Source organism: Aspergillus multicolor (genome assembly GCF_047715735.1).
Source record: "Aspergillus multicolor strain CBS 133.54 unplaced genomic scaffold BDW74scaffold_4, whole genome shotgun sequence".
Taxonomy (NCBI): domain Eukaryota; kingdom Fungi; phylum Ascomycota; class Eurotiomycetes; order Eurotiales; family Aspergillaceae; genus Aspergillus; species Aspergillus multicolor.
The window spans coordinates 787,457-807,749 of NW_027395955.1; the positions used below are offsets into that span (position 1 = coordinate 787,457).

A 20,293-nucleotide genomic window follows, 5' to 3' on the forward strand; every position below is an offset into this window, starting at 1 on the left:
TTGGATTGAGTCCAACGTGGTGATGCTCTTCGAGAAGTCGCTGATACAAGGTGAATTATGTGTTGCTCTTAAAAATTTTGTTTTGCTTACACTACTACGCGTCAACAGACCATTCTGCGAATAAATAGCTATCGATATAAAGTTAAACTGACCGGCGCACCCCCTGCAAGTACCGACCAAGCGCCATCATCGGGAAATAATGGCGGTAGTAGTCATAGCCCAGATAGAAATGGTTTGGGAATCCCGTCCCAGTATACACAACCTGAGGCCACGAAGATCCAATGCCCTTTTCTGGCCGGGAGGTCGACACAAGGTATGTAACGCCGCGTTCAATGACAGGGTCCTCCGGTGGAAGATGTGCCAGTAAGCCCATCAACGCCCAGGCAGTTTGCGATGGGGTGGAACACTGCGCAGATTGATTCGATGCTCGGTATGAAAGTAGTGATTCTCCCCACCCCCCATCGGGCTGCTGCTGGCACTTCAGCCACTCCACGCCCTTCCTTACGATTGGAGGAACTCGACTGTCGTTCAGGAAGTATGCAAGACCGCATAGCGCATGGCTGGTGCCGTACACATAGTTGCACCCCCATCGTCCAAACCACGATCCGTTGGCTTCTTGCGAGGAGGCAAGGTATTCAATCCCACGAGCGCATGCGGCTGGCAGAGCCGGAAGGATATGCATCGCGGCATCTGCAGACTTCTCCGGCGCACGCTCGATGATCAATCCGAAAGCCTCCAGAACGCGCCCAGTTATGTCCGCACAGGAGGTATCGCACAGACTGTCCATGTCGCTGAAGGGGATTTTATTGAGGAACAGTTTGTTGTTCTCCACATCAAAGGCAGCCCACCCACCATCGCGATTCTGCATGCCGGCGATCCAAGTGACGGAGATTCTGACGGACTCTGAGCTAATGGACCCTACGTCGTGTTTGATCTGCGCCAGAATGATCGCAGCCGTATCGTCTATGTCGGGGTACCACGTATTTTGGTATTCGAAGCTGAACCCGCCGGCGGGGAGTGTTGGTCTGTACACTCGCCAGTCTCCATGCGGTACAATCAACTGTCTGCCCCGAATCCACGTCATGGCCTTTTCGACGATACGTTGATCGCGGGTCGGGAATGCGGCGTCCGAAAGCCCAATCGACATCAGGGCCGTGTCCCACACAGGCGAAACGCAGGCTTGAATCCGTTTACCTTCTTCATCCTCCCAGGCGAAGTTCTCAATTGCTTGAATGCCTAGGCGGACGGGGTCATCGTCAAGGCTAAAGCCCTCCAGCACGAACGCAAGCACACTACCATGCATAGGGGGAAAGATCCCCGCCCAGTCGCCGGTCGTCTCTTGTCGTTCGAGGATCCATTGGAGGCATTTCCGTCGAGCAAAGGGACGGAGAAGTGGTATGGAGCGGAGGCCATTCAGCTGGTAGAGGAGTTTGTCAAGACACGTGAATGCAACACCTGCAAGGTCGCATTGGAAGAGAAGGGTTGAGATTGGCTGGCCATATGGAGCGGTCTTCTTTGTTGCATCCACCCACAACTCGTCTAGGAAGTCGTTGTTCGAAGACGTCCCGTTCGGTAGTGAAAAGATAGGTTGGTGATGGCAGATCAGCAACAAGGGAGCGATAGTCCCACGCGCCCAAGAAGCAAACCCATATATGTTGATGAAAAAGCTTGCTGGAAGGAGAACAAGTTCGACGGGTATTTGCGGCACAGCATCCCACGAAAAGAGGCCAAAGGTCGCTAGAAAGATTCGCGTGAAAACGCGGACCTTTGCAATACCGCCAGCCTCAAGCACGAAGCGTCGAGCACGCTGCATTGCTGAGTCGCTCGTGTCGAATCCCAGAATCTTCAAAGCTAGGTAAGCCTCTACTGTCGTGGATACGTCCCCTGGGATCTTGGGTGCGAGCCCCCAGGAGCCATCTTCGTTCTGCTCCGATAGAATGTGTCGGCGATAAGCTGCGTTGTCGGCTTGTAAATTGAGGCCAAGTGCCTTTCTGAGAAAGATATACTCCGCGGTTATAGTGACATTGGATCTGAGCTCTCCGCACCAGTGGCCATCGGAACGCACGGAGCGATGGGCATAATCTCTGGCAAGGCTTAGGGTATTCTCGACCTGAGATGCCAAATGATTCAATTGAACTGTGTCCTCCATGTCTGGACCAGAAACGCTTAATTTGGACATTGAGGAGCAGACCTCACGGGTGATTGTGATGAGACATGTTCTTCAAGTACATAAGGGCTGGAGCTACGGTACATTACAATGGGTTACACACAGATGGGATCGATGCAAATTGCCGTGCGATATCACCGGAGATTTATATCTATCCCTTGCAGGGCCGGAGATCTATCATCTATCCCTTGCTGGGCCTGCCGCTCGCCGTACAAAAACAGGTTTGAACAAACAAATGACTTTCTGCCTTGCATCAACTAGTCTGTGTGAGACTTTGCTATTTTAGACCTCACACGTCATATTATTATTACCTTCGTCAACAAACGGGGCTCTTTTAGATTCCACAGGAAACAAGCCCATCCTGCTATCAGGAGGAATGGCAGTCCCAAGGACTTTTGTTTTCTCCCCCACTGTGGCTCTCCTATCCATCATCCTCTTCATAGCCATCCGCCAACATGTGCTAAGACGCCGAAGAAGAAAGCTGGAACAAAGTCTCGGGTGCGAGAAGCCGCGCGACGAAAGCGACCGTTTTCGATACGACGTCTTCGGCATCGCAAAGGCTCTCGAACTAAGCTATCACTTTCGAACAAGAAACTACCTCTCATACAGCAATGCCTTGTTCAGGCGGTATGGCGAGACCTACGTCTCGAATGCCATGGGCCACAAACTCGTATTTACGTGCAACCGAGAGAACATCACGCATATTCTATCCAAAGGATTTGCCGACTTCGATAGTTCGCCCTTGCGAAAACCGCTTTTCGAGCCCATTACGCCTGCCGGTATTTTTACTCTCGACGGTGCAGGCTGGAAAGCAAATCGCGAGCAGCTACGCAAGCGCCTGGCGAATCTGAGGAGGATCATTGACTTGGATCTGTGCGAGGAGCATTTCCAGGCGTTTGTGAAGCACGTGCCTGCCAATGGAGCGGCTTTCGACGCCCAGGCATGTGCCTTTGCTTTATCCTTGGATATTCAAACTCGGTTCTCGTTAGGGGAGTCAATCGACGCCCTGAGCTTTTCTCAGACGCCGGAGAAGAGGCAATTCTTCGATGACCTGCTTTACGTCAAGAATCGTATTGTGAAGGACGGTTTCAGAGGCCCCCTGCGCCATTTGTTTCCTCGTGGCCGATACCTCCGCGCGTGCGAGAGAGCGCGAAAATTCGTACTGGCGCATGCAGCTCGTGAAGTTCAGAAGAGCAGAGGAAAGGACGAAAAGATTGGCTTGGAGCTAGAACGACAAGAGCTCGATCTCTGTGCGGACCAGGCGTTGAGTATTTTACTCGCGAATGACTCGATGAGTACTACGTTGTCGGGTATATTTTATTGTCTTTCCAAGAGTGAAGGAGTTGTGCGCAACCTTCGTGAGAGTATCCTCGATATGGTCGGGCTCATGCCTCCAACATGGAGTCAACTTGGGTCTCTTCATTATGTTCGCTGGGTCATCTTTGAAGGTGAGACCGCCTTGGGTGAAGAACAACTGCCTATTCAACTAACATCAACGGTCAGCTATGAGACTTTATAGCCCCGTCGTAATCAATGCGAGAGTCTCAAATAAAGATACTCTTCTACCAAGTGGTGGTGGCAGCGATGGAGACTCACCCATTCTCATCCGGGATGGTGAAATAGTGGTCTTCTCCACCTGGGCTAGACATCGTCTCGGAGACGACTTTGGACCGGCACCGGAAGAGTTTCGTCCAGAACGGTGGGAACAACTAGCTGGTGAAAGTATGCCTGGGTTCGTTCCGTTTAACAAGGGTCCGAGAATATGTCCCGGTCGTATGCATGCCTTTTTTCTTTCTTTCTTAAACCCATGTACCAATCTAACGAAGTTGCAGAACACTACGCCATGATCGTTTTGACATATATTGTGACTCGCGTGTTTCAGACTTTCTCGTCGGTCTCGGATTACAATCTCAGCCCGTGGAAGGAGAGAATTGCTATGACCTTCGAGAACGAGAATGGCGTTTTGGTTGGACTGTCGTAGACACAGCTAAAAATGGCGACTGAACAGAGCTATTCGATGTAGGATGTTCTAGATGACCCGGTCTCAGTCTCGTTCAGCACTGACATCACCGAGGCCGCGGATACCACCTACCCTACCGTCGTTTGAATGTGAGATATGTCGTCGTACATTAGCGAATCACAGAAATCTTCTACATCACCAACGGCGCATACACAACATACGACATCTGAAATGCCGGTATAGTAATAAATGGTTGCTCCATGATAATAATAAAAGAATGTTACACGAGGGTTTATCTTGTGAGTATCGTAGTCCTAATATGATAGTACGTATGGCAGAAATAATGCAATGACAGGCAATCATTTATCATCAAAATATGATATATCGAGAGTTGAGAAGGACTCTTCTCAACAAGCCCTGGAGGCTGGCCGTCAGTTACTTTTCAACGTGATGTTGAATGCCAAGCAATATACACCATCAAGACACATGTCCGAGCAGCTGTATGGCCGCGCAATAGAGAGCTTGAGACGAGCAATAGATCTTGAGCCCACGGCCAATGATACTATATTGGCATCGTATATGCTCGCAATTTTTGAGGTATGGATACTCACTCATCCGGTAAAACATGACTAATTAGATAACAGGTGGCTACGTGTGAATCTTTGGAAGACGACCGGAGCCTAACTCACCTGAAAGGTGCCTTGGGTGCGATGAGCCAGCGAAATAGCGATATAATTCAGGATCCTAAGGCGCTCGCTCTCGTTATTGAGATTGAATTCTTCATAGTATGTTCCTTAGATTTATATTTTGTCTAACTTGAACTTACCATGAAAAGATCACCCAAAATTTACTAAAAAGTGAGCGCATTGCGGACGATGCATTGCAACCGACGCTCATAGCACCCGATTTGCTGAAACACGCGGAAGCATATGGTGCTCGACTGATATATATTGTCGGGAAGCTATGTACTTGCTGGTAAAGACCCAGGTGCCATAACCATCAGCTGGGCGATCTATGAACTGGCCAGGAACCCGGATATAGCGCATAGACTGAGACAAGAAGTTCTTAACACGTGAGCAATGCTGGCTGAGATACTCCCGGATATTGAGTACTGATGATGGCCAGTTGCGGTAACGAAAGACTTAAACTGCCGCTTCCACAAAGAGTAGCCAAGCCACTTTACCATAGGGGGAATTGACAAACGATTGGCTGCCACGCCTGCATGTGCCCGTCAGAGTTCCAACAAAAGGCGACCCGTTCCCTGAAAGGTTCTTATATTCTGCTATGGTATCCTCCGCCATGGTCTCCCCTCAAGCGCTGCGCAACTTCTCTCGACTGAACAATCAAATATCCCTCTATACGTCCAGTCAGCAACCAAGAGGCTCTCATGAGCCACCCACTCTAGTCGTCGTATGTGCCTGGCTCTTCGCTGCGCCAAAGCACATTGCCAAATACACACAGCTATATTAAGCCAACATCTCAGCGGCAGACATCCTTCTTATCCAGCCCGTCGTCGGCGATATGGTATGGGCGTCTGATTCCGCGCAGTTCCAGCAGCTCAGCCCGGCAGTGGCTACAATCGACGCATTTCTTGATTCCAGCCTCTTCACGTCTTCTCGAACGCAGGAAGTCACGCTGCAGTGCAGCTGGAAGAGGCTTTTCAAAGCCGTCATCTATCCACAACCTTACCCGTGACATCGTTGGTGCTCGACAGCTGCCCCGGCGCACCATCAGCGATGTTATCTGCCAACGCGATGATCCTGGCACTACCAAAACCTTTATTTATCAAGATACTTGGTGCTGCTTTGATATACCTCGTCGTTGGACCTGTCGCGCTCCTCGACTCTCTGGGCGTCTATGAAAATGCGATATTGAAGGCTCGTCGTGTCTTGAACGATGTCTCGGGCTGCTTCCTGCGACCAGGCACGAGGCGGATCTATTTATACTCGCAGTCGGATGCTATGGTTCCCTGGAGGGACATTGTCGAGCATGCGGATGAGGCGCGGCGGGTGACTAAAGGAAGGTGTTCTGTGCAGACGGTTGAGTTTGACGGCAGCGGACACGTTTGACACCTTGCTGTTTCTAGGGAGAAGTATATTGATGCAGTCTTGTCAGTGATTGCAGGCATCTAGAAGGGCAGACGCCGTTCTTTCGACGCTGTATGCATTAGACTGGACAGAGAATACGTCAATGAGCTAGTTGACGATTTCATAAGTCGCGCTGGCAGGGATATTTTCGCGCAATGGTGGTGTCTTGGTGTTGTAGTTGCTGCTCTCAAGTTAACAACGAATAACCTCAACATATAGATGAATATCTAGAAAATGGTAGACCTGGCGTTCTCCTTTGCGCAGCCGGCGTAGATTAGGGCACGTTGTGTTCGGAGCGTGGATCTTATTGCGCAGTTGCCGTGCATCGGGTTCTTCATTCTGGTCCAGACCGCAGCGTTATTGCCAGAGTGTCCTCGTAGGGCGTACCGGTCTTTCTGGCCATCAAGCAGACAATAAACGGGTAGGAGTCCTTGGCAACAAGCAAGGCAAGGGAGGAGTTCAAATCAATGCAGAAAAAGAGAAAGAAAAAGAAAAAGATTGACCTAGTCAAGATCGTAACCACCACGCAAAGGATCCAAAGATTGCGAACGTTTGACTTCCACGTCCCCTGAGCAAGGTCGACCTCGTTTGTCTAAAGGAGCTTCCTCGAAACTCCTCACTCGTCGGAGCTCTTTGCTCAGCTGCAAATGCGAAGCTGGCCCCGTTGCAGATGCAGATGCAGATGCCGCAGCCAGCTGGTCACCAGCCCCGAGTTTGGCAAGACGTTCTTCGAGCTCGGCGAGAACACGCTGCTTCTCTTCAAAATAATCCGCCTCAATAATGTCATTCTCTGCTTTGTCTTCTGTTTCTATGCAGTTCTCCGAGGCGTCCATGGTCGCGCCTAACGCCCTAGCTTCAACATAGTACGCGCAGGCTTGTTTAAGATACGATTGTTGTATGGCCGGGTCCTCTGTGTGGCCCATCCGTTGCACGATCTCGCCGTGGAACGTGGTTTCCATAGCGAAGTAGCCAAATTTCCGCCAGTCTTTATAGAAGTCCTCACGTTGGCTAATGTCAAATGCCGAGCAAAGTAGCCTTATCGCTTGAGGGAATCGTCTTGTGAATAGTCGTTCTCTTGCCAACAAGACCAGTCCTCGACAGAAGTTTAGGCTGAGGTCTGCAAAAAGCCGCGACGCAAATTCAGCTGAGAGCACTGCGGCCGCCAAGTAGTCTTCGACTTGTGAAGAACGAATGATCATTTCGTGATACCATGGGATGGCTTGGTCCACTCCGTTCTCGAGGCACAGGATTGTGTCGATAGCTTTCAGACATAGAATGTTGCATTTATCGCGAAATGCCGGGATTGGGGTCTCTCTGAACTTCCAGTAGGCATCCAACCACCAGTCCGCTTCGTCTTCTCCGGCCAGGGTCTAATGCCATTCCGCATGTAAAACAAGAAAGGAGGTCGTTGTAATCGGAGTCAATAATCTCCTGTTGTAAAAGCTTATCGATGAGGGGTTGGATCTCGTAAAACCCCGGAATGGCTCGCTTCTCCTCGTAGAGGGCCCCAGTACAGCTGCATACCTTCTTGAACATAAACTCGGACAGTACATATTCTCCGGCGAAAGCTAGATATGCTGCCAGCTGCTCAAGGTCTCCGGTATCTGTATTCGAGGGTTTGTCAAGGCCGAGGAGTTGCAAACTATCTGCAGCCAAGAGATACCAGCCCTTCGCTTCCTCCAAATTATCAAGCTGAGCGAAACAATTCCCTATACATACCTGAGTCTTCCACCGATAATGAAAAATCAGTTCGGCGTTATCCTCGACGCATTTTAGCCTCTCTAGCAAGCTCAAAAGTGGACGCCCACAGTTAATACATGGGAGTAGCTCGCCGTTTTCATACCACGCTAGTCGCTGGACCCTGAAGCACTCGAGCGCTGCTCTTGTTGGCTTGGAGCCAGTGCTTTCGTGTATTCCCACCGCTTCCTCAATGACCTTGGTGGCTTCTGCAAGCTTTCCGTTGCGGGCATAGTGCTCAGCGACACAACGGAAGGCCTCCATTCTAAAGGTAACTGCGCAGCTGGTGCGGACGCCGATTTCGAAAATTAGACTTTTGCTCTTTGCGCGGTGCCTCCCAGCGAGAGCCTCAAGTGTACGCAAGGCAACCCTGGCGTCCTCATCGCGGCCCTCCTCTACCAACAAGCATGTGAGTATGCCATAAGCAGGGATGAGCACATATTGGTAAAGTGGCTGCGAAGGGGCTTGTGGAACCATCTGAATGCAATTTCGTAGGACATTGATGGCCTCACCATGTACATCGCCGCCGCCGCCAGATACATATAACGATTGGCCCAGCATCATGAGGCTATAACATTCCCACAAGGTACCGCTACCTCGTGTCCTCTCTAGTGCGATGCGGCCTAGCTTCTCGGCCGACACCAAGTCTCCTCGCCCGCATGTCCTATCTTGCATGAGGAGGACGACAGGCACCGGTAAGACGTTCTGAGATAGAGCCAGAATATTAGGCGCCATTCCTTTCAGGCCAGACATCGTGAGATCTCTAAATGTCTTGGAACCAATGTAGAGAGCTTGTGACGCTCTATGCATACCGGAACCAGGAGTCCCTTGAAGGATTTGGGACAAAGCCTTAGGTGATGGCCGTGTTCCTATTATTCTGGTGTCATTGTTTTGCATTCCTCCAGAGCCAGTAGGAACCAAGTTAAGCTTCCTGGATATCTTCCATTGTGGATTATATGCCTCAATAAGCATCGAGATGGATTGCCATGCCTGGAAACGCGGATCGTCTTGCCCAAAGCACTGTATTCGCCGTAGAAATTCCTTATTATATGCCTCGAGAAGCTCGGTAGACCTCCATTCAAGATTCAGATCCATGAGTTTCGCCCAGTGTCGGAATGAATCCAAGGACAGGACGTCTGAGTGTCGGGGCTCGAAGTTATCTTGAATAATTGCAATGGCATATTCAACCAAAGCAAGTACCTGGGGTGTTTTCACGAAGCCATAGAAACTCGAGTGCGCCCAGACCGTATCACCGGACTCCATTACCCTAGCAAAGAAGTAAGGAAGTAAGGTAGTCGCATAAGAGAAGAACGGGTATTTGGTAGGCAAGGCTGAGGTACCGTTGTCCGTCATTGGATACCCAAGGTCAAGCAGTCCGAGATAATCAAAGCAGACCGAGCATATATGCTTCTGAGCCGCCACAAAATCAACTCGAAAGTATTCGATGTCTGAGTCTTCAACAGACCAATCGATCGACGGTCGCATGAGAAAGTCGGCTAGCGAGGCATGAATAACATGGTAGCGCCCGTTGGTAATGCGCAAGAAATCTCCACAGGCGTTTGTAATAGCGTCCGGATTTAAGAGGTCGTCGTCAATCGGGCTACCTGTGTTGATATGGGTGGCATAGGCGTGGCATAGTTCGTCCGCTGTCAATGGCTCGGGAGAAGCGAGTATCGAGGTCAGAAGAATTCGGGCTCGTTTCATCGACGGTGATGGCTTAGCTTGCGTGCCGCCCGTCCCGGCAATTAACTCTAGGAATAGGCGATGATACTCGCAGTCAAGGTCATGAGGGACATGCTCCAGTGTATGTTTAATCTCGTCAGAAGTGAAGCATCGGCTCAACTCTTCAGAGGCAGCGTGGTCCAGAGGAACATAACCTGTGAATTTTCTTCCAGGGTTCTTCGGACCAATCGCTTAATATTGGGCGATTGTATTTTCAGCGCTTCGTCCAGCCCAGTAGCTATGAGCTTGTTGATATCGCTTCGTGTGCACGCTTCAGTAACTTCCAGCTTCAGATGCGAGTCTTTCAGAAGCGTGAGAATAGATGGCTGGCGTGCTGCTACTAGGAGATGTAGCCTGTGGTGTTTTTCGACTAGACGTAATATAGATGGTAAACAACCCCGGTCACGAGTGTTCCAATCATCCAACGACTCATCCACACCGTCGACAAGACAGTAGAAAGCAGATGTGTCAGCTTCCAAAGCCTGATGAATCGCCTCCAGTACATTGCTCTCGTTGATGACAGAATCGGCCACCAACGGGTTTGTGATGCGCTGGACTTCGCGATCCGAAAGACAGGCCAGGAGTTGCCACAGGAGCGAGCGTAAAAGGTCGATGAACCTGCGTTGAGCCTCACTTCCAGCCCAAAACGCAAAGTGTGATACGTGGTCTCCGCAATCCCTCAGTTGCTCGGCGATAGATATGACCAAGACAGACTTGCCGCAGCCTTTGGGTCCGTATATACAGAATATCCGGTCCCAAGGGGTTGATGATAGCGGTACTGTCTTGTCACTCCAGAGTTTGAACTCTGGGTGCGCCCAGATCCATTCGCATGTTTGGTCAAGTTTTCGAGGGATGAAGCTATAACCGGAAGGTCGCAGGAGGACTCGTAGGCTCAATCAAAGATCGGAAGAGGATATTTCTAGTTGCTCTGCGGCCTCATTAGTGGTAAGGAAGACTGGCAGTGGTGGGAATCTACGCTACCTTCAGCCAGCCTGTCGTGATGATGAGTGATGATTAAAATGAGTGACGTCCTTACCTGGCTCAGGCGAATCAGGGGGCCCTTCAATGCCTTCTCCAACTTCGTAGAGAGCGGTAAAGCCCTTCGGAGAAAATTCGACGGTTCTCTGGAGAACTTGATCTGAAGCGTCATTTGCAGGGATGAAAATTCAGCCCGCAGCTCGGATAGAATGGGCGCGAGTCCGTCCAGCTGCGCCTTGACGGGACTGGCGGTCCACCTTACCTGAACATCCTTCAAGATTTTCTCTATGTCTTTGAGCTGAAGGAGGAGATCTGCAGCGACCTTTGCGCTGTGCTTTCTCTTTGACGGTGCTCGAAGGGTGGAAACAAGGCCGTCGGCGATATGAAGCAGGCCTGGAATGGCCGCCACGACACGAACAATCTCCATCGTTGATGGATCGGGAAGGACCTCGACTGATTGAGAAAGATGATCTCACGGGGCAGGAGCGGGGTTAAAGGCCTCATGCTGACGAGGCTGCGCTCAGCCTCGTTCCTTCCTGCTCTTGTGGCACCATTGGAAAGCCAGAGCCTGAAGGGTAACACAAGCATGCAGGATGTGGAGTGATGCCGATATAAACATATTACCGTAGTTCTACCTTGTTCAACTACTCTTGATCTCTGCAGTCATCCTCTCTTTAAAGCTTTAGACACACCCTACTTTCAAGCTGTTGTGAAGGAGGCTCTCAGTAACCATCCCGCATTAAGCCAATTGGTCTTGTGGGATGTTCAACTTCGTGGAATTTCGTAATACATTTATACCTGGCAGAGCAGTAGTGGGGTGGATGGATTGCGTGGACTGTGCACAGGGACAAGATATGGTAGTCTCTGGCACAGACAAAGATAAACTTGTTCCTGTTCCTGAACCTTGGCTCCAAAACTACAATAAGACTGGAGATCCTATGAGGAGCGTTCACGCAAAATGGAAAACGCGTTCTTTTCTTGTTGCTCAGCACAAGTCTATGCGTCTGTCAGTGCTAACGAAGGGAGGAGCATTGCTTTGCTCGATATATCAAAACTTACCACAGAGTTTCTTCACTACTCTAACATTATTATCTTACCATAGTTGACAAAGCACATTACCCGCTTGTTCCTGGGTGGCAGTCTTACAGAAGGCTTTTAAATGCTAAGCTTAGGCTTGGGCTAAAGGATACGGGGGAGGTTGTGAATGGAGCGATGGAGAACGATTGACGGACAGAAGAACTCTTTGGAAGTGGTCTTGTGGCATCGTGCTGATTTCGAGTAGTTTGTTTTGGGCTACCATAGTGTGTGATCAGTGCTTGACTACTGGTACCATATGTAACGGATCACAGCACCCTAAATGGATACAGAGCCCACTGTCATTATTTACAGTTCGGAGAGCTCCGGGTTTTTGTTATAGCGAACGCGTAGATGAGATAATCTCTGATATTGCCTGCATATTACCTGTTTATAGGTAGAGGAGAGAAAAATTTCACAGAGGCAGGTTGTCTACACAGGGGTGTATTGTAGCAACTAGGACGTGGTGAGCACCACATCCATCCGATCCAGAATAAATCAAATCATATACTTATTGCAACCTAGGAGCTATGTGCGAGAACGATGACGGCCAAAAACAAAGGGAGAGTAAAGCCGCTGGAACGGACCAGGTGGCCAGCCAAGTCCCTCTTCCAGCGAGCCCAAGCAAAACCAGCACTGCAGACTGTCGAGACAGTCTTCAATCCCCCAAGCGTTCCAAGTTCAGTGAAAGCAGTCGAAAGAGCCTCCAATCCTTCCAGGAAATTGCTATGGTATCGTAAACCGTTTGGTCCTAAACGTCCTGGCAGACGAGGGCCAGGCCAAGCTATATACACCGTTAGATCTCGGACTTGCGGAAAAGACATTGGAAAGACGGGACTGGACTTACAATCGGGAGCGTGCAGCACTGAGGCTGGCCTCCACCAGTCGCCTCGCAAACGGACTCGGGGGTGACGCAGTCCTTGGGGATATTCTGGGCTGAATGGGAGAAGGATATCAGGTTAGCTTTATTGTTACCGTACGAAAAAAGAAAAAAAGAAAAGGTGGGTAGGCCGGGAACATACGAGGCTTGCAGTCAAGAGAAGCGACGCCATCGAGGACGCGAGTGACACAGCACTGGAAGGAGGTGTAGAGCAGGCCAGAAGGACAGAAGTCGTTGGGGTTGATGCTGTCGGTGCGGGGCTTGGAGGTGGTTTCGGTGGGCATTGCCAGGGCGGCGGTGGCCAGGGCCGAGACGAGGAGGGTCTTGAACATCATTTTGATGGAAGTGGAAATTGAGGGCTTGAAGCTGGAGGAGCTGGAGGCAGACTGGGATTGAAACTGAAGGCTTGAGAGGAACTGGACTGTTGAAGCTGGATGCTCTGGAACCGACAGAAACGAGGGTGCGTTGCCAGCCTTTTATAACCTGCTGGAGCAGACCCTGGTCCTCCAAGTCCTCGCCAAAGTCCATGATGCTATATCCAAGGTATTCGGTACCGATAGGTTCAGACTCACGAACACGGCCAAGCGAGAAGCAGCAAACAAAGGCATACTCCACAGGCAGCATCTCGAAGTTGAGTCGCTGTATTCCATAGGCGTTCGTCTAGCGACAGGCTCCTGCAGGAAATACCGTGCAGATCGACGATCTCAATAGAGAAATCAGAGCCGCCGATTGCACCACCGGGTGGGCCGCCCTGCCAATAGTGAGTATTGTTAGGAAAAACAAAGCAGGGGTCTGCGGGGTTCATGCCGTGCTACTGCGGGTGCTCGCGCGCCTAGAGATCCCGCCAGGCACGGCAGTCCAATAACAGGATTCTGCAGGGGTGTCATGAACAGCCACTGATGGAGCCCTGCGGGATTGGAGATGTCTCTCTCCTGCTGCCATGGCAGGATCCCTGTCTTTTAGGTACATGGCCTACATCACCAGGCCATGTCACTCGAGCGCCCCGTAACTGACAGGCTCTGAACTGAGACATTGTACAGGGCTCCTTCCGGGTTAGGTCGCCAGGCATGCAGCGAAGTGGAGAGCAACTCCAGCTGCCAAGCTGTTTGACCGATACCCATATTACCGCCACGGCCCGATTGGCCGACACGGCCTGATGGATCGAGTCTTTGTGTTCTTGAATTTGTGACAGCGCCGGACAACATACAGCAAGGCGATTTTCGCAAACAGACACTGAGGATTCCTCTAAGAGGTTCGCCACGGCACCTGCTATTGACCACGATCAGGCGACCGAAAAAGGTCACAAGATTTCCACCAGATGCCAAGTAAGTAGTTCATATTCTACCTCGCTCATGTTGACATAGAGCTTATGGTGGGTATGTGGATGCCTTGCCCGTTCTCTGTTGGACAAACCCGCGTGGCGGCGAAAAAGGAACCACCTCACTTTTGTGACACATCGGAGCACATGGAAGATCCAATGCCACTCCTGCACTGCAGCCGTGAATTTCCTCCAGGGCTGCCCAGGTGGCACCCAGGCTAATACCACAGGAGGTTAACATACCCGGGAACGTGCATATGGCAAAGTGGATACCAGGGATCACAAATTTGAGGCAAGAACGGTACCTCTCAGGGCTTCTCCAACGCTGTACTGAGACATTCTGGGTCTAGATGTGGCTCTGTATTCTTAGCCCCCATCTTCAGGATGCACATGCCCAAAAATGTCTATTTTGACGTGGTACTAAACGTCGCCGGTTCTATCAACCTGCCTTGTAAGGTAAGGAACATACATATGACATGGAAAAAGTTCAAGAGGTGCAGGTGGAAGCCAGGGCCTGCAGAAGTAGAATCCTTTGCGCGAGGGTCGCAACTTGGGCTTCCAATTTGTTTATCACAATAAACACCAGTTGCCCCTGGTTTATGCAACTCAAAAATCTACTTCGTATTCAATTGTGCTTGGGAAGCGTCATTGTTCTTGGGTGGCTGGTTCCTAGATGATTAATCCACTCTCTTTCTCTTGACAAAGACAAGTATCCTGCTGGTAGGTAGGGGTGCTCATACCAGTCCTCACTTTCTAGACCACAAGACCACTAGTTTTGGCCAGGCGAATGCCACCTACGTACACTCAATCCATTCGGGCTCCATTCTATGGGTAGCAAGCCAACGCCAGCCCAGGTGGCACACCTGCAGCTACCAACTGTCTAGAACCAGCGATTTGGGGGTCGTCTGCAAGCTAATCACATAGTACGCTCGCTATCTACTCCCCCTATGTCTCGGTATTCAGGGCCTCTGGTCTCTGCCTTTCCCGTGATAGTACCTAGAGCATATCTCGCTTCCAGGATTCCGCTCGGCCGAACCGAGCCACGACAGGGTTAGATAGGTGGGCACTTTACGGAGCAGGGTTCTTGCACTGGAATGGTTGGCCATCGACTATTTTAGTACAAGGGTATTGACCCGCACGGTACGTCTACCATGGTGGAGCGCGCTGGAGTGCCGATCGGCGTCTGGGGGTTTGGCAGATCACGAGGCCCCATTTCCTTCGCGAACCTTGGAAAAACCTTGGACCCTGACCCTGACCTTGACACACTCCAATCTTCACGGGGAGGACAGCGGGGACTAAGTTCAAGACCGTGGAGTTCTGATGGGAAGGATATAGTATTGTTTTGTTTTGCCGGAATATGAATTGACATATTGGAGGCCCCGGGAGTTCCCGACGTGGGGTACTATAGGTTTTAAATTAACGGCCCGGAGTGCCTGTAGGTATGCTTTCCGTATATGTGTTCCTGCATATTGTAGGTGTATTACGTCTTACTAGCTTTATTAACCTGAAGATGTCTTGATCAGTAATTCTAGATTTCGTGTCGAGGCCTTGCGCCGTCTGCTCCATGCGACTTGCGATGCTCAGCAGTGCTCACAGTGGAAAAAGGATGGCTACAGGGATAGGAGCACTTGGATGAACAACTTAGAATCAATTTATTGGTAGACTGCTGGTACATCTTCTTCAGGTTCCTGATTAACGTGGACGCTCCTTAGAGACTCTTACGGAAGGCTCGTAGGACCTGCAGCTGCCAGAAGGGCATGTGTATTGTAGAATAGACTACGGTCTTGTATAATCAAACTCCTAAGTAACTATCCAGTACTATTAAGGGGCTTACCCCGGAAGGGAATGGCCAGCTCAAACGCTCTGGCCCTTCTTCCCCTCCACCTGCACCCTCTCGACCATCGCCCGATCCCCCTCCATGACAACCGCAACCTCCTCCAACGAAACGCCCTTGGTCTCCGGATAAACTAGCCAGATAACAAACGTCTCCGCCGCAAGAATCACAACGTAAACCAGATAATACCGCCACCCCAGCTCCTCGATCCCAATCGGATTCACAAACTGGTTGAACCCCGTCCCGCCTTTATTCGACAGCTGCATGATCGCAATCCCCTTCGACCGCTGGATAAACGGGAACACCTCCGACACATACAGATACTGCAGCGGCATCATGAGGTTGTAGAAGGCGTAGTAGATGAAGATTAGCGCGACGACTGCGGTGGCGGCGGCGTTGTTGCCGTCGCCATTCCCTTTACCATCATTTGCGTCTGTGGAGTTGGCGAATACAGCGCTTGCAGCCGTCCAGCACGAGAAGACAACGCACATGCTCCCAAACCCCGCAAGCAACTGTGTCCGTCGAGGCAGGTAGTTCGTCCCGATACTTGCGGCCGCCGCGCCGGTGACTAGATTCCAGCAGCTCAGGCCGACGTTGATCTGGTTTTGTGTGAGTCGGTCGTCGATCCCGATTGTTGAGAGCACTTTGGCCAGGTAGTACGACACCAGTCCGTTCCCCGCCCACTGCGAGAAGAGACCCACGCAGAAGGCAACGGCCACGCGGCGGATGTTGGGCTTCGTGGCGAAGAGGTCCGTCCAGGGGTGCGAGGACGCCTCTTTTTCCAGCGTCAGGGTTTCCCGGATCTGCAGGAATTCGGCGGCGACGAACGCGGAGCTTGTGTCGCCCTCGCCGTGGTATTTTGTTAGGATTGATAGGGCTTCGTCGTGGCGGTCGCGGGATATCAGCCAGCGTGGGGATTCGGGGACGAACCTGCCATATCCCGTCCTATTAGTGAACACAGACGATACGAAGGGCTGAGCGCATACTAACCAGATGAACACAAGCTGCAGAAAGGAAGGCAATATCTGAAGAAGCGTCGGCAGCCGCCAACTCCACTCATTCGGCCAGTTGAACGTCCCCAACGTCGTGCCGGCCGCCAACACAGAACCCACATACCACGAGACCTGGAAGCAGCCGACCATGATCGCCCGCTCCTTCGGATAGCAAAGCTCCGTGAGCAGCTGCGCCGCCCCGGAAAGGCTAATCGCCAGTCCGAAACCGATGATGATCCGCGACGCAATCAGCATCCCCCGGTTGACAGCCGCGCTCTGGATAACGACGCCGATGAGAACGATGAATGAACCAAAGATGACGCTGAACTTGCGGCCCCAGCGGTCGTTGAGGTAGGGGATTACGGGGACGGCAGCGACAGAGCCGATGGAGATTGCGGCGGAGACGAGACCGAGGGTTGCGCTGGATGGGTAGTCGAAGTGGGCTTGCCATCTGTCGACGGCTTGGAGGCCGTTCAGCACGCTTCCGTCGAATCCTATGGACGGAGCATGTGTTAGGACGAGGTAGAGTAGGGTGGTCATGGGATGGTCGATAGAACAGACCCGTTGTTATCTCGACGCCTAGAGCAGAGGGCATCAGGAACATATAGAGTGTTCGCAGGTTTTTCTTCTGATACCAGGAGATTTTGTCTTCTGCTAAGAGGCGGGAGACCTCGGAGGTGGCTGCGATCTCGGTGACGGAGACATCACGCTTGGCTGTTGCTGCTGTACCCTTCGCCATGGTGTTTGCATACCTAGGTACTCGAATGGACCCTGATCTCCGCGAGATGGTGGGGTAGAGACCTTATATGCATGAGGTACCCCTAGCATAAACTAAAAAGCAGGGTCCTCGTCGGGACATTTTCACCAAGATTCACGAATGGCGTTGTCTATCCGGATGGTGTTTCTTTCGAACCCCGCATCCAGAGGCTTGGGTATATCCTCATTCTCAGACTATACGCTTGGATATGGTAGCATACCATAGCCTTGGAGGCCCTCATTGGTGGGTTAAAGAAGCCAAAATATCGCCATCCGGATTCTACACGACCCAGGCCACAAATAGGGGCCTTCGTCAGAGATTTCTTGGTATGCGGGGTACTTTAGGCTGAATAGCATACCAAGAGCTTGAAGCTGACTGTGTACGGGTCAATCTGTGCTGTACCATATCCGGCAGAGCAAAGCCTCGTATTGCTAATGAGGGAAGAAGATGGTGGCTAGCTGATGTCTCATCGTCCAGTCATTCGAGTGTCTTGGCCCATAGGCGCCCAGCGCTCTACGTACTACTTGAGTCTACCCTACCGCTACAGCATCCTGTTACAGATCGCCTCGGCCCTTCTCCACTGGCTTGTCTCCCAAAGCTTGTTCTTTGTTCGGATCGTCGCCTACGATACCGATGGGAAACCATATACGGTTGAGGATGCCATCACCTGTGGGTACTCGCCTCAAGCGATCATCTACGCGATGATCCTGGGCAGCGTCTTGGTCGGAGCCGCGATCGTTTTGGGCTTGCGACGCTTTAAGTCACCTATGCCTCTTTCTGGCTACTGTAGCGCTGCTATCAGTGCTGCGTGTCATCCATGCGTCGAGGGTGATCATGCACTGAAACCTGTTCAGTGGGGTGAGTTTATCACAGTGGCTTCAGTGGTTGATTCCTCTCCTCCCCCGCACGAGGATGAGGATGAGGATGCGGATGAGCAAGAATCCGCACACGCACTGGAGAGGGAGAGGGAGAGTCCGAGTGGCGAAGCTGATCCATTGAGCTGTGAAGAAGGAGATATGACAACAATGGAGAGTAGCTCCAATTCGGTAAACGAGAATGATCAAGGTTCTGTATCCGAGATGTCTAATGGAGATAGACCAAGCGATCCATTGGCTGGAGAGGGGGGAGACGGAGATACGCCAGCATACCAAAACCAGAATCGCTCGTGTTCAGAGAACGCGGGCGTCAGATACTTCCATTGCAGCTTCACCTCGGCGGAGGTAGTAGCGCCCAATACCTCTCGAGAGTACATCTAATGTAGTCTTGACTCTACGACCATGTCCTTTCTCCTGTGGATATAAAGGTACGCACACTCAATCCGCTTGGCTCTCCAAGAGCAGTAACAAGGACTTGGGCGTGCCTGGAATACGCTGGGAGGATTCTTTGACTGGGGGGTGTTGGAGAGACTGGATGAACGCGGGTCTGGCTCTAACCTGCTGCCATCTGCGTACGATGTGATATGCAGCAGTGTGTGGTCTCCGACTCGCTCTAAAGCAGCTCCACGGTACCGCTCGCGCATTCTGGGATGCATGGTGTTGAAACAGGATGAGACTGTGCAGGGAGTAGAAATGTGGGTCTCAGCATCCCAGTATAAACTGTCCAGATCTCGTTAAAATATGTTCTTCTGAGGCTTCTGCCTACCATCTTTACGTCTGTCTAAGGTTCAATGTCGATTGTGGCTTCGACGATCTAATTCTAAAGGCGGGTTCCTAAACGCTTGCTGCAGCATCCAGGAAAAGACGGTTTTCGTAGAAGATAACCACAGAGCCTTTAGAGCATCTAAATGGGAATGAGGCATCTGCACCTCATGAAGCACTGCGGAGGGCGTTTGAAGACTACCCAAAGATTCCATGCAAATTTTCCCACGCTGGCCCTTGTGCCAATACTTCGTCCGCGTCCCGAATATCTTCATTGAACCCACCGATAGGCTTCAGTCCAGCGGTCATAGTCCACCAGTGACAGACACCAATCCTTTGCTAGTACGATGTACCGTTCTTGGGTGCCTGCCGCAGTAATAAGCCCCAAGAACAAGTCCTCGTCATGATCAGGTGGAGTTTCAGTCGTGGCTCTACAATATCCACCCTCGAAAATAGGTCTCTCGCCGGTCCCCCAAGAGAAGAACCACCAGCTGCCTTTTTCTAAATTATAATGTGACTTCTCGGGACAGCTGCATTTCAAATGCTAGATAGTCCGGATCTGGGAGCACAGCTACATTGGATTCGAACTCGGCTCCTTTCTTCATGGCCCAGTACTTTGGATGTGTGGGCTCGTGGCTGGATTTCGGAGACCCGAATGCAGTGTCGACGGCCTTTCGGATCTCGATGGGTGTTTCCTTTGAAACGAGGTTTAGGAATGTCATTCTATCGCTGAATTTGCACGGTGTTACCTCGTCAGATTCTGCATATGCCGCTCCCACTCCTAACCTAGGCCCCATGTCGAAATAATTTCCATACGGGGGATTTATTATATTATTGGTGGCGCGCTAACGTCCGGCTTTTCTGCGATGCCGTCGTCTAGTCGCCAGCGGCCCCAGGTGTATGAGATCGCGTTGTAGCGGGGTTCGCGCTGGCCGTTGTACCGGCTGCCTGGCTGCCATTTGTGGGATGTCATTGTGGAAACATGGAGGAGGCGTCGTGGCCATATATCATCGTTGTCAAACTCGGGGTGATCGTTGTCGCTCATTTTGGTAAGGTGGGTGTTATTGGTGTGGCATCGGCTGTCGATGATGGGGCGGGGTAGGAGACGCAGTAAGAATAATTAACAAAGCAGGATACGAGGGGGTAAGAG

At 51.3% G+C, this 20,293-nt stretch overlaps 9 protein-coding genes across 9 annotated transcripts; 4 read left to right on the forward strand and 5 right to left on the reverse strand.

The window, feature by feature from the left end:
• Positions 1-142: 142 nt before the first annotated feature.
• Positions 143-2,179, reverse strand: BDW74DRAFT_175082 (terpene cyclase/mutase family protein; the record flags this gene model as incomplete). The annotated part of the gene is made up of 1 exon (XM_073728208.1): positions 143-2,179. One exon carries the CDS (start codon positions 2,177-2,179, stop codon positions 143-145), a length of 2,037 nt encoding a protein of 678 aa, XP_073587124.1.
• Positions 2,180-2,543: 364 nt separating this feature from the next.
• Positions 2,544-4,274, forward strand: BDW74DRAFT_175083 (cytochrome P450 monooxygenase afumB; the record flags this gene model as incomplete). Its single annotated transcript, XM_073728209.1, has 4 exons — positions 2,544-3,615; positions 3,671-3,940; positions 4,000-4,133; positions 4,191-4,274. 4 exons carry the CDS (start codon positions 2,544-2,546, stop codon positions 4,272-4,274), a joined length of 1,560 nt encoding a protein of 519 aa, XP_073587125.1.
• Positions 4,275-4,978: 704 nt separating this feature from the next.
• On the forward strand, positions 4,979-5,972 carry BDW74DRAFT_147393 (uncharacterized protein). The gene has a single exon (XM_073723540.1). It carries the CDS (start codon positions 5,412-5,414, stop codon positions 5,595-5,597), a length of 186 nt encoding a protein of 61 aa, XP_073587126.1. The 5' UTR covers positions 4,979-5,411; the 3' UTR covers positions 5,598-5,972.
• BDW74DRAFT_175084 (uncharacterized protein) lies at positions 5,864-6,196 on the forward strand (the record flags this gene model as incomplete). The annotated part of the gene is made up of 1 exon (XM_073728210.1): positions 5,864-6,196. One exon carries the CDS (start codon positions 5,864-5,866, stop codon positions 6,194-6,196), a length of 333 nt encoding a protein of 110 aa, XP_073587127.1.
• Positions 6,197-7,385: 1,189 nt separating this feature from the next.
• Positions 7,386-8,292, reverse strand: BDW74DRAFT_147395 (uncharacterized protein). The gene has a single exon (XM_073723541.1). It carries the CDS (start codon positions 8,213-8,215, stop codon positions 7,499-7,501), a length of 717 nt encoding a protein of 238 aa, XP_073587128.1. The 5' UTR covers positions 8,216-8,292; the 3' UTR covers positions 7,386-7,498.
• Positions 8,293-12,018: 3,726 nt separating this feature from the next.
• Positions 12,019-13,236, reverse strand: BDW74DRAFT_147397 (fungal hydrophobin-domain-containing protein). The gene is made up of 3 exons (XM_073723542.1): positions 12,748-13,236; positions 12,573-12,661; positions 12,019-12,509 (listed from the first exon to the last, which is right to left on the reverse strand). Exons 1-3 carry the CDS (start codon positions 12,938-12,940, stop codon positions 12,477-12,479), a joined length of 315 nt encoding a protein of 104 aa, XP_073587129.1. The 5' UTR covers positions 12,941-13,236; the 3' UTR covers positions 12,019-12,476.
• A 2,541-nt stretch (positions 13,237-15,777) lies between these two features.
• Positions 15,778-17,488, reverse strand: BDW74DRAFT_188452 (uncharacterized protein; the record flags this gene model as incomplete). Its single annotated transcript, XM_073731722.1, has 3 exons — positions 15,778-16,687; positions 16,748-17,243; positions 17,311-17,488. The coding sequence occupies 3 exons, from the start codon at positions 17,486-17,488 to the stop codon at positions 15,778-15,780; spliced, it is 1,584 nt and encodes a 527-aa protein (XP_073587130.1).
• A 387-nt stretch (positions 17,489-17,875) lies between these two features.
• Positions 17,876-18,965, forward strand: BDW74DRAFT_100443 (uncharacterized protein). Its single transcript, XM_073721467.1, has one exon. The coding sequence runs from the start codon at positions 17,968-17,970 to the stop codon at positions 18,760-18,762; it is 795 nt and encodes a 264-aa protein (XP_073587131.1). The 5' UTR covers positions 17,876-17,967; the 3' UTR covers positions 18,763-18,965.
• A 684-nt stretch (positions 18,966-19,649) lies between these two features.
• Positions 19,650-20,188, reverse strand: BDW74DRAFT_175089 (uncharacterized protein; the record flags this gene model as incomplete). Its single annotated transcript, XM_073728211.1, has 2 exons — positions 19,650-19,838; positions 19,994-20,188. 2 exons carry the CDS (start codon positions 20,186-20,188, stop codon positions 19,650-19,652), a joined length of 384 nt encoding a protein of 127 aa, XP_073587132.1.
• Between the last annotated feature and the right edge of the window lie 105 nt (positions 20,189-20,293).

Excerpts from the sequence above, each read along its gene's own strand:
- BDW74DRAFT_147397 (XM_073723542.1), bottom strand. The coding sequence starts at position 12,940 with ATGATGTTCAAGACCCTCCTCGTCTCGGCCCTGGCCACCGCCGCCCTG. Across the intron at positions 12,662-12,747 it reads TTCTCTTGACTGCAAGCCTC|CCCAGAATATCCCCAAGGAC; the intron begins GTATGTTCCCGG and ends TCTCCCATTCAG. Across the intron at positions 12,510-12,572 it reads AGTGCTGCACGCTCCCGATT|CTTGGCCTGGCCCTCGTCTG; the intron begins GTAAGTCCAGTC and ends CGGTGTATATAG.
- BDW74DRAFT_100443 (XM_073721467.1), top strand. The coding sequence starts at position 17,968 with ATGTCTCATCGTCCAGTCATTCGAGTGTCTTGGCCCATAGGCGCCCAG.
- BDW74DRAFT_147395 (XM_073723541.1), bottom strand. The coding sequence starts at position 8,215 with ATGGAGGCCTTCCGTTGTGTCGCTGAGCACTATGCCCGCAACGGAAAG.
- BDW74DRAFT_147393 (XM_073723540.1), top strand. The coding sequence starts at position 5,412 with ATGGTATCCTCCGCCATGGTCTCCCCTCAAGCGCTGCGCAACTTCTCT.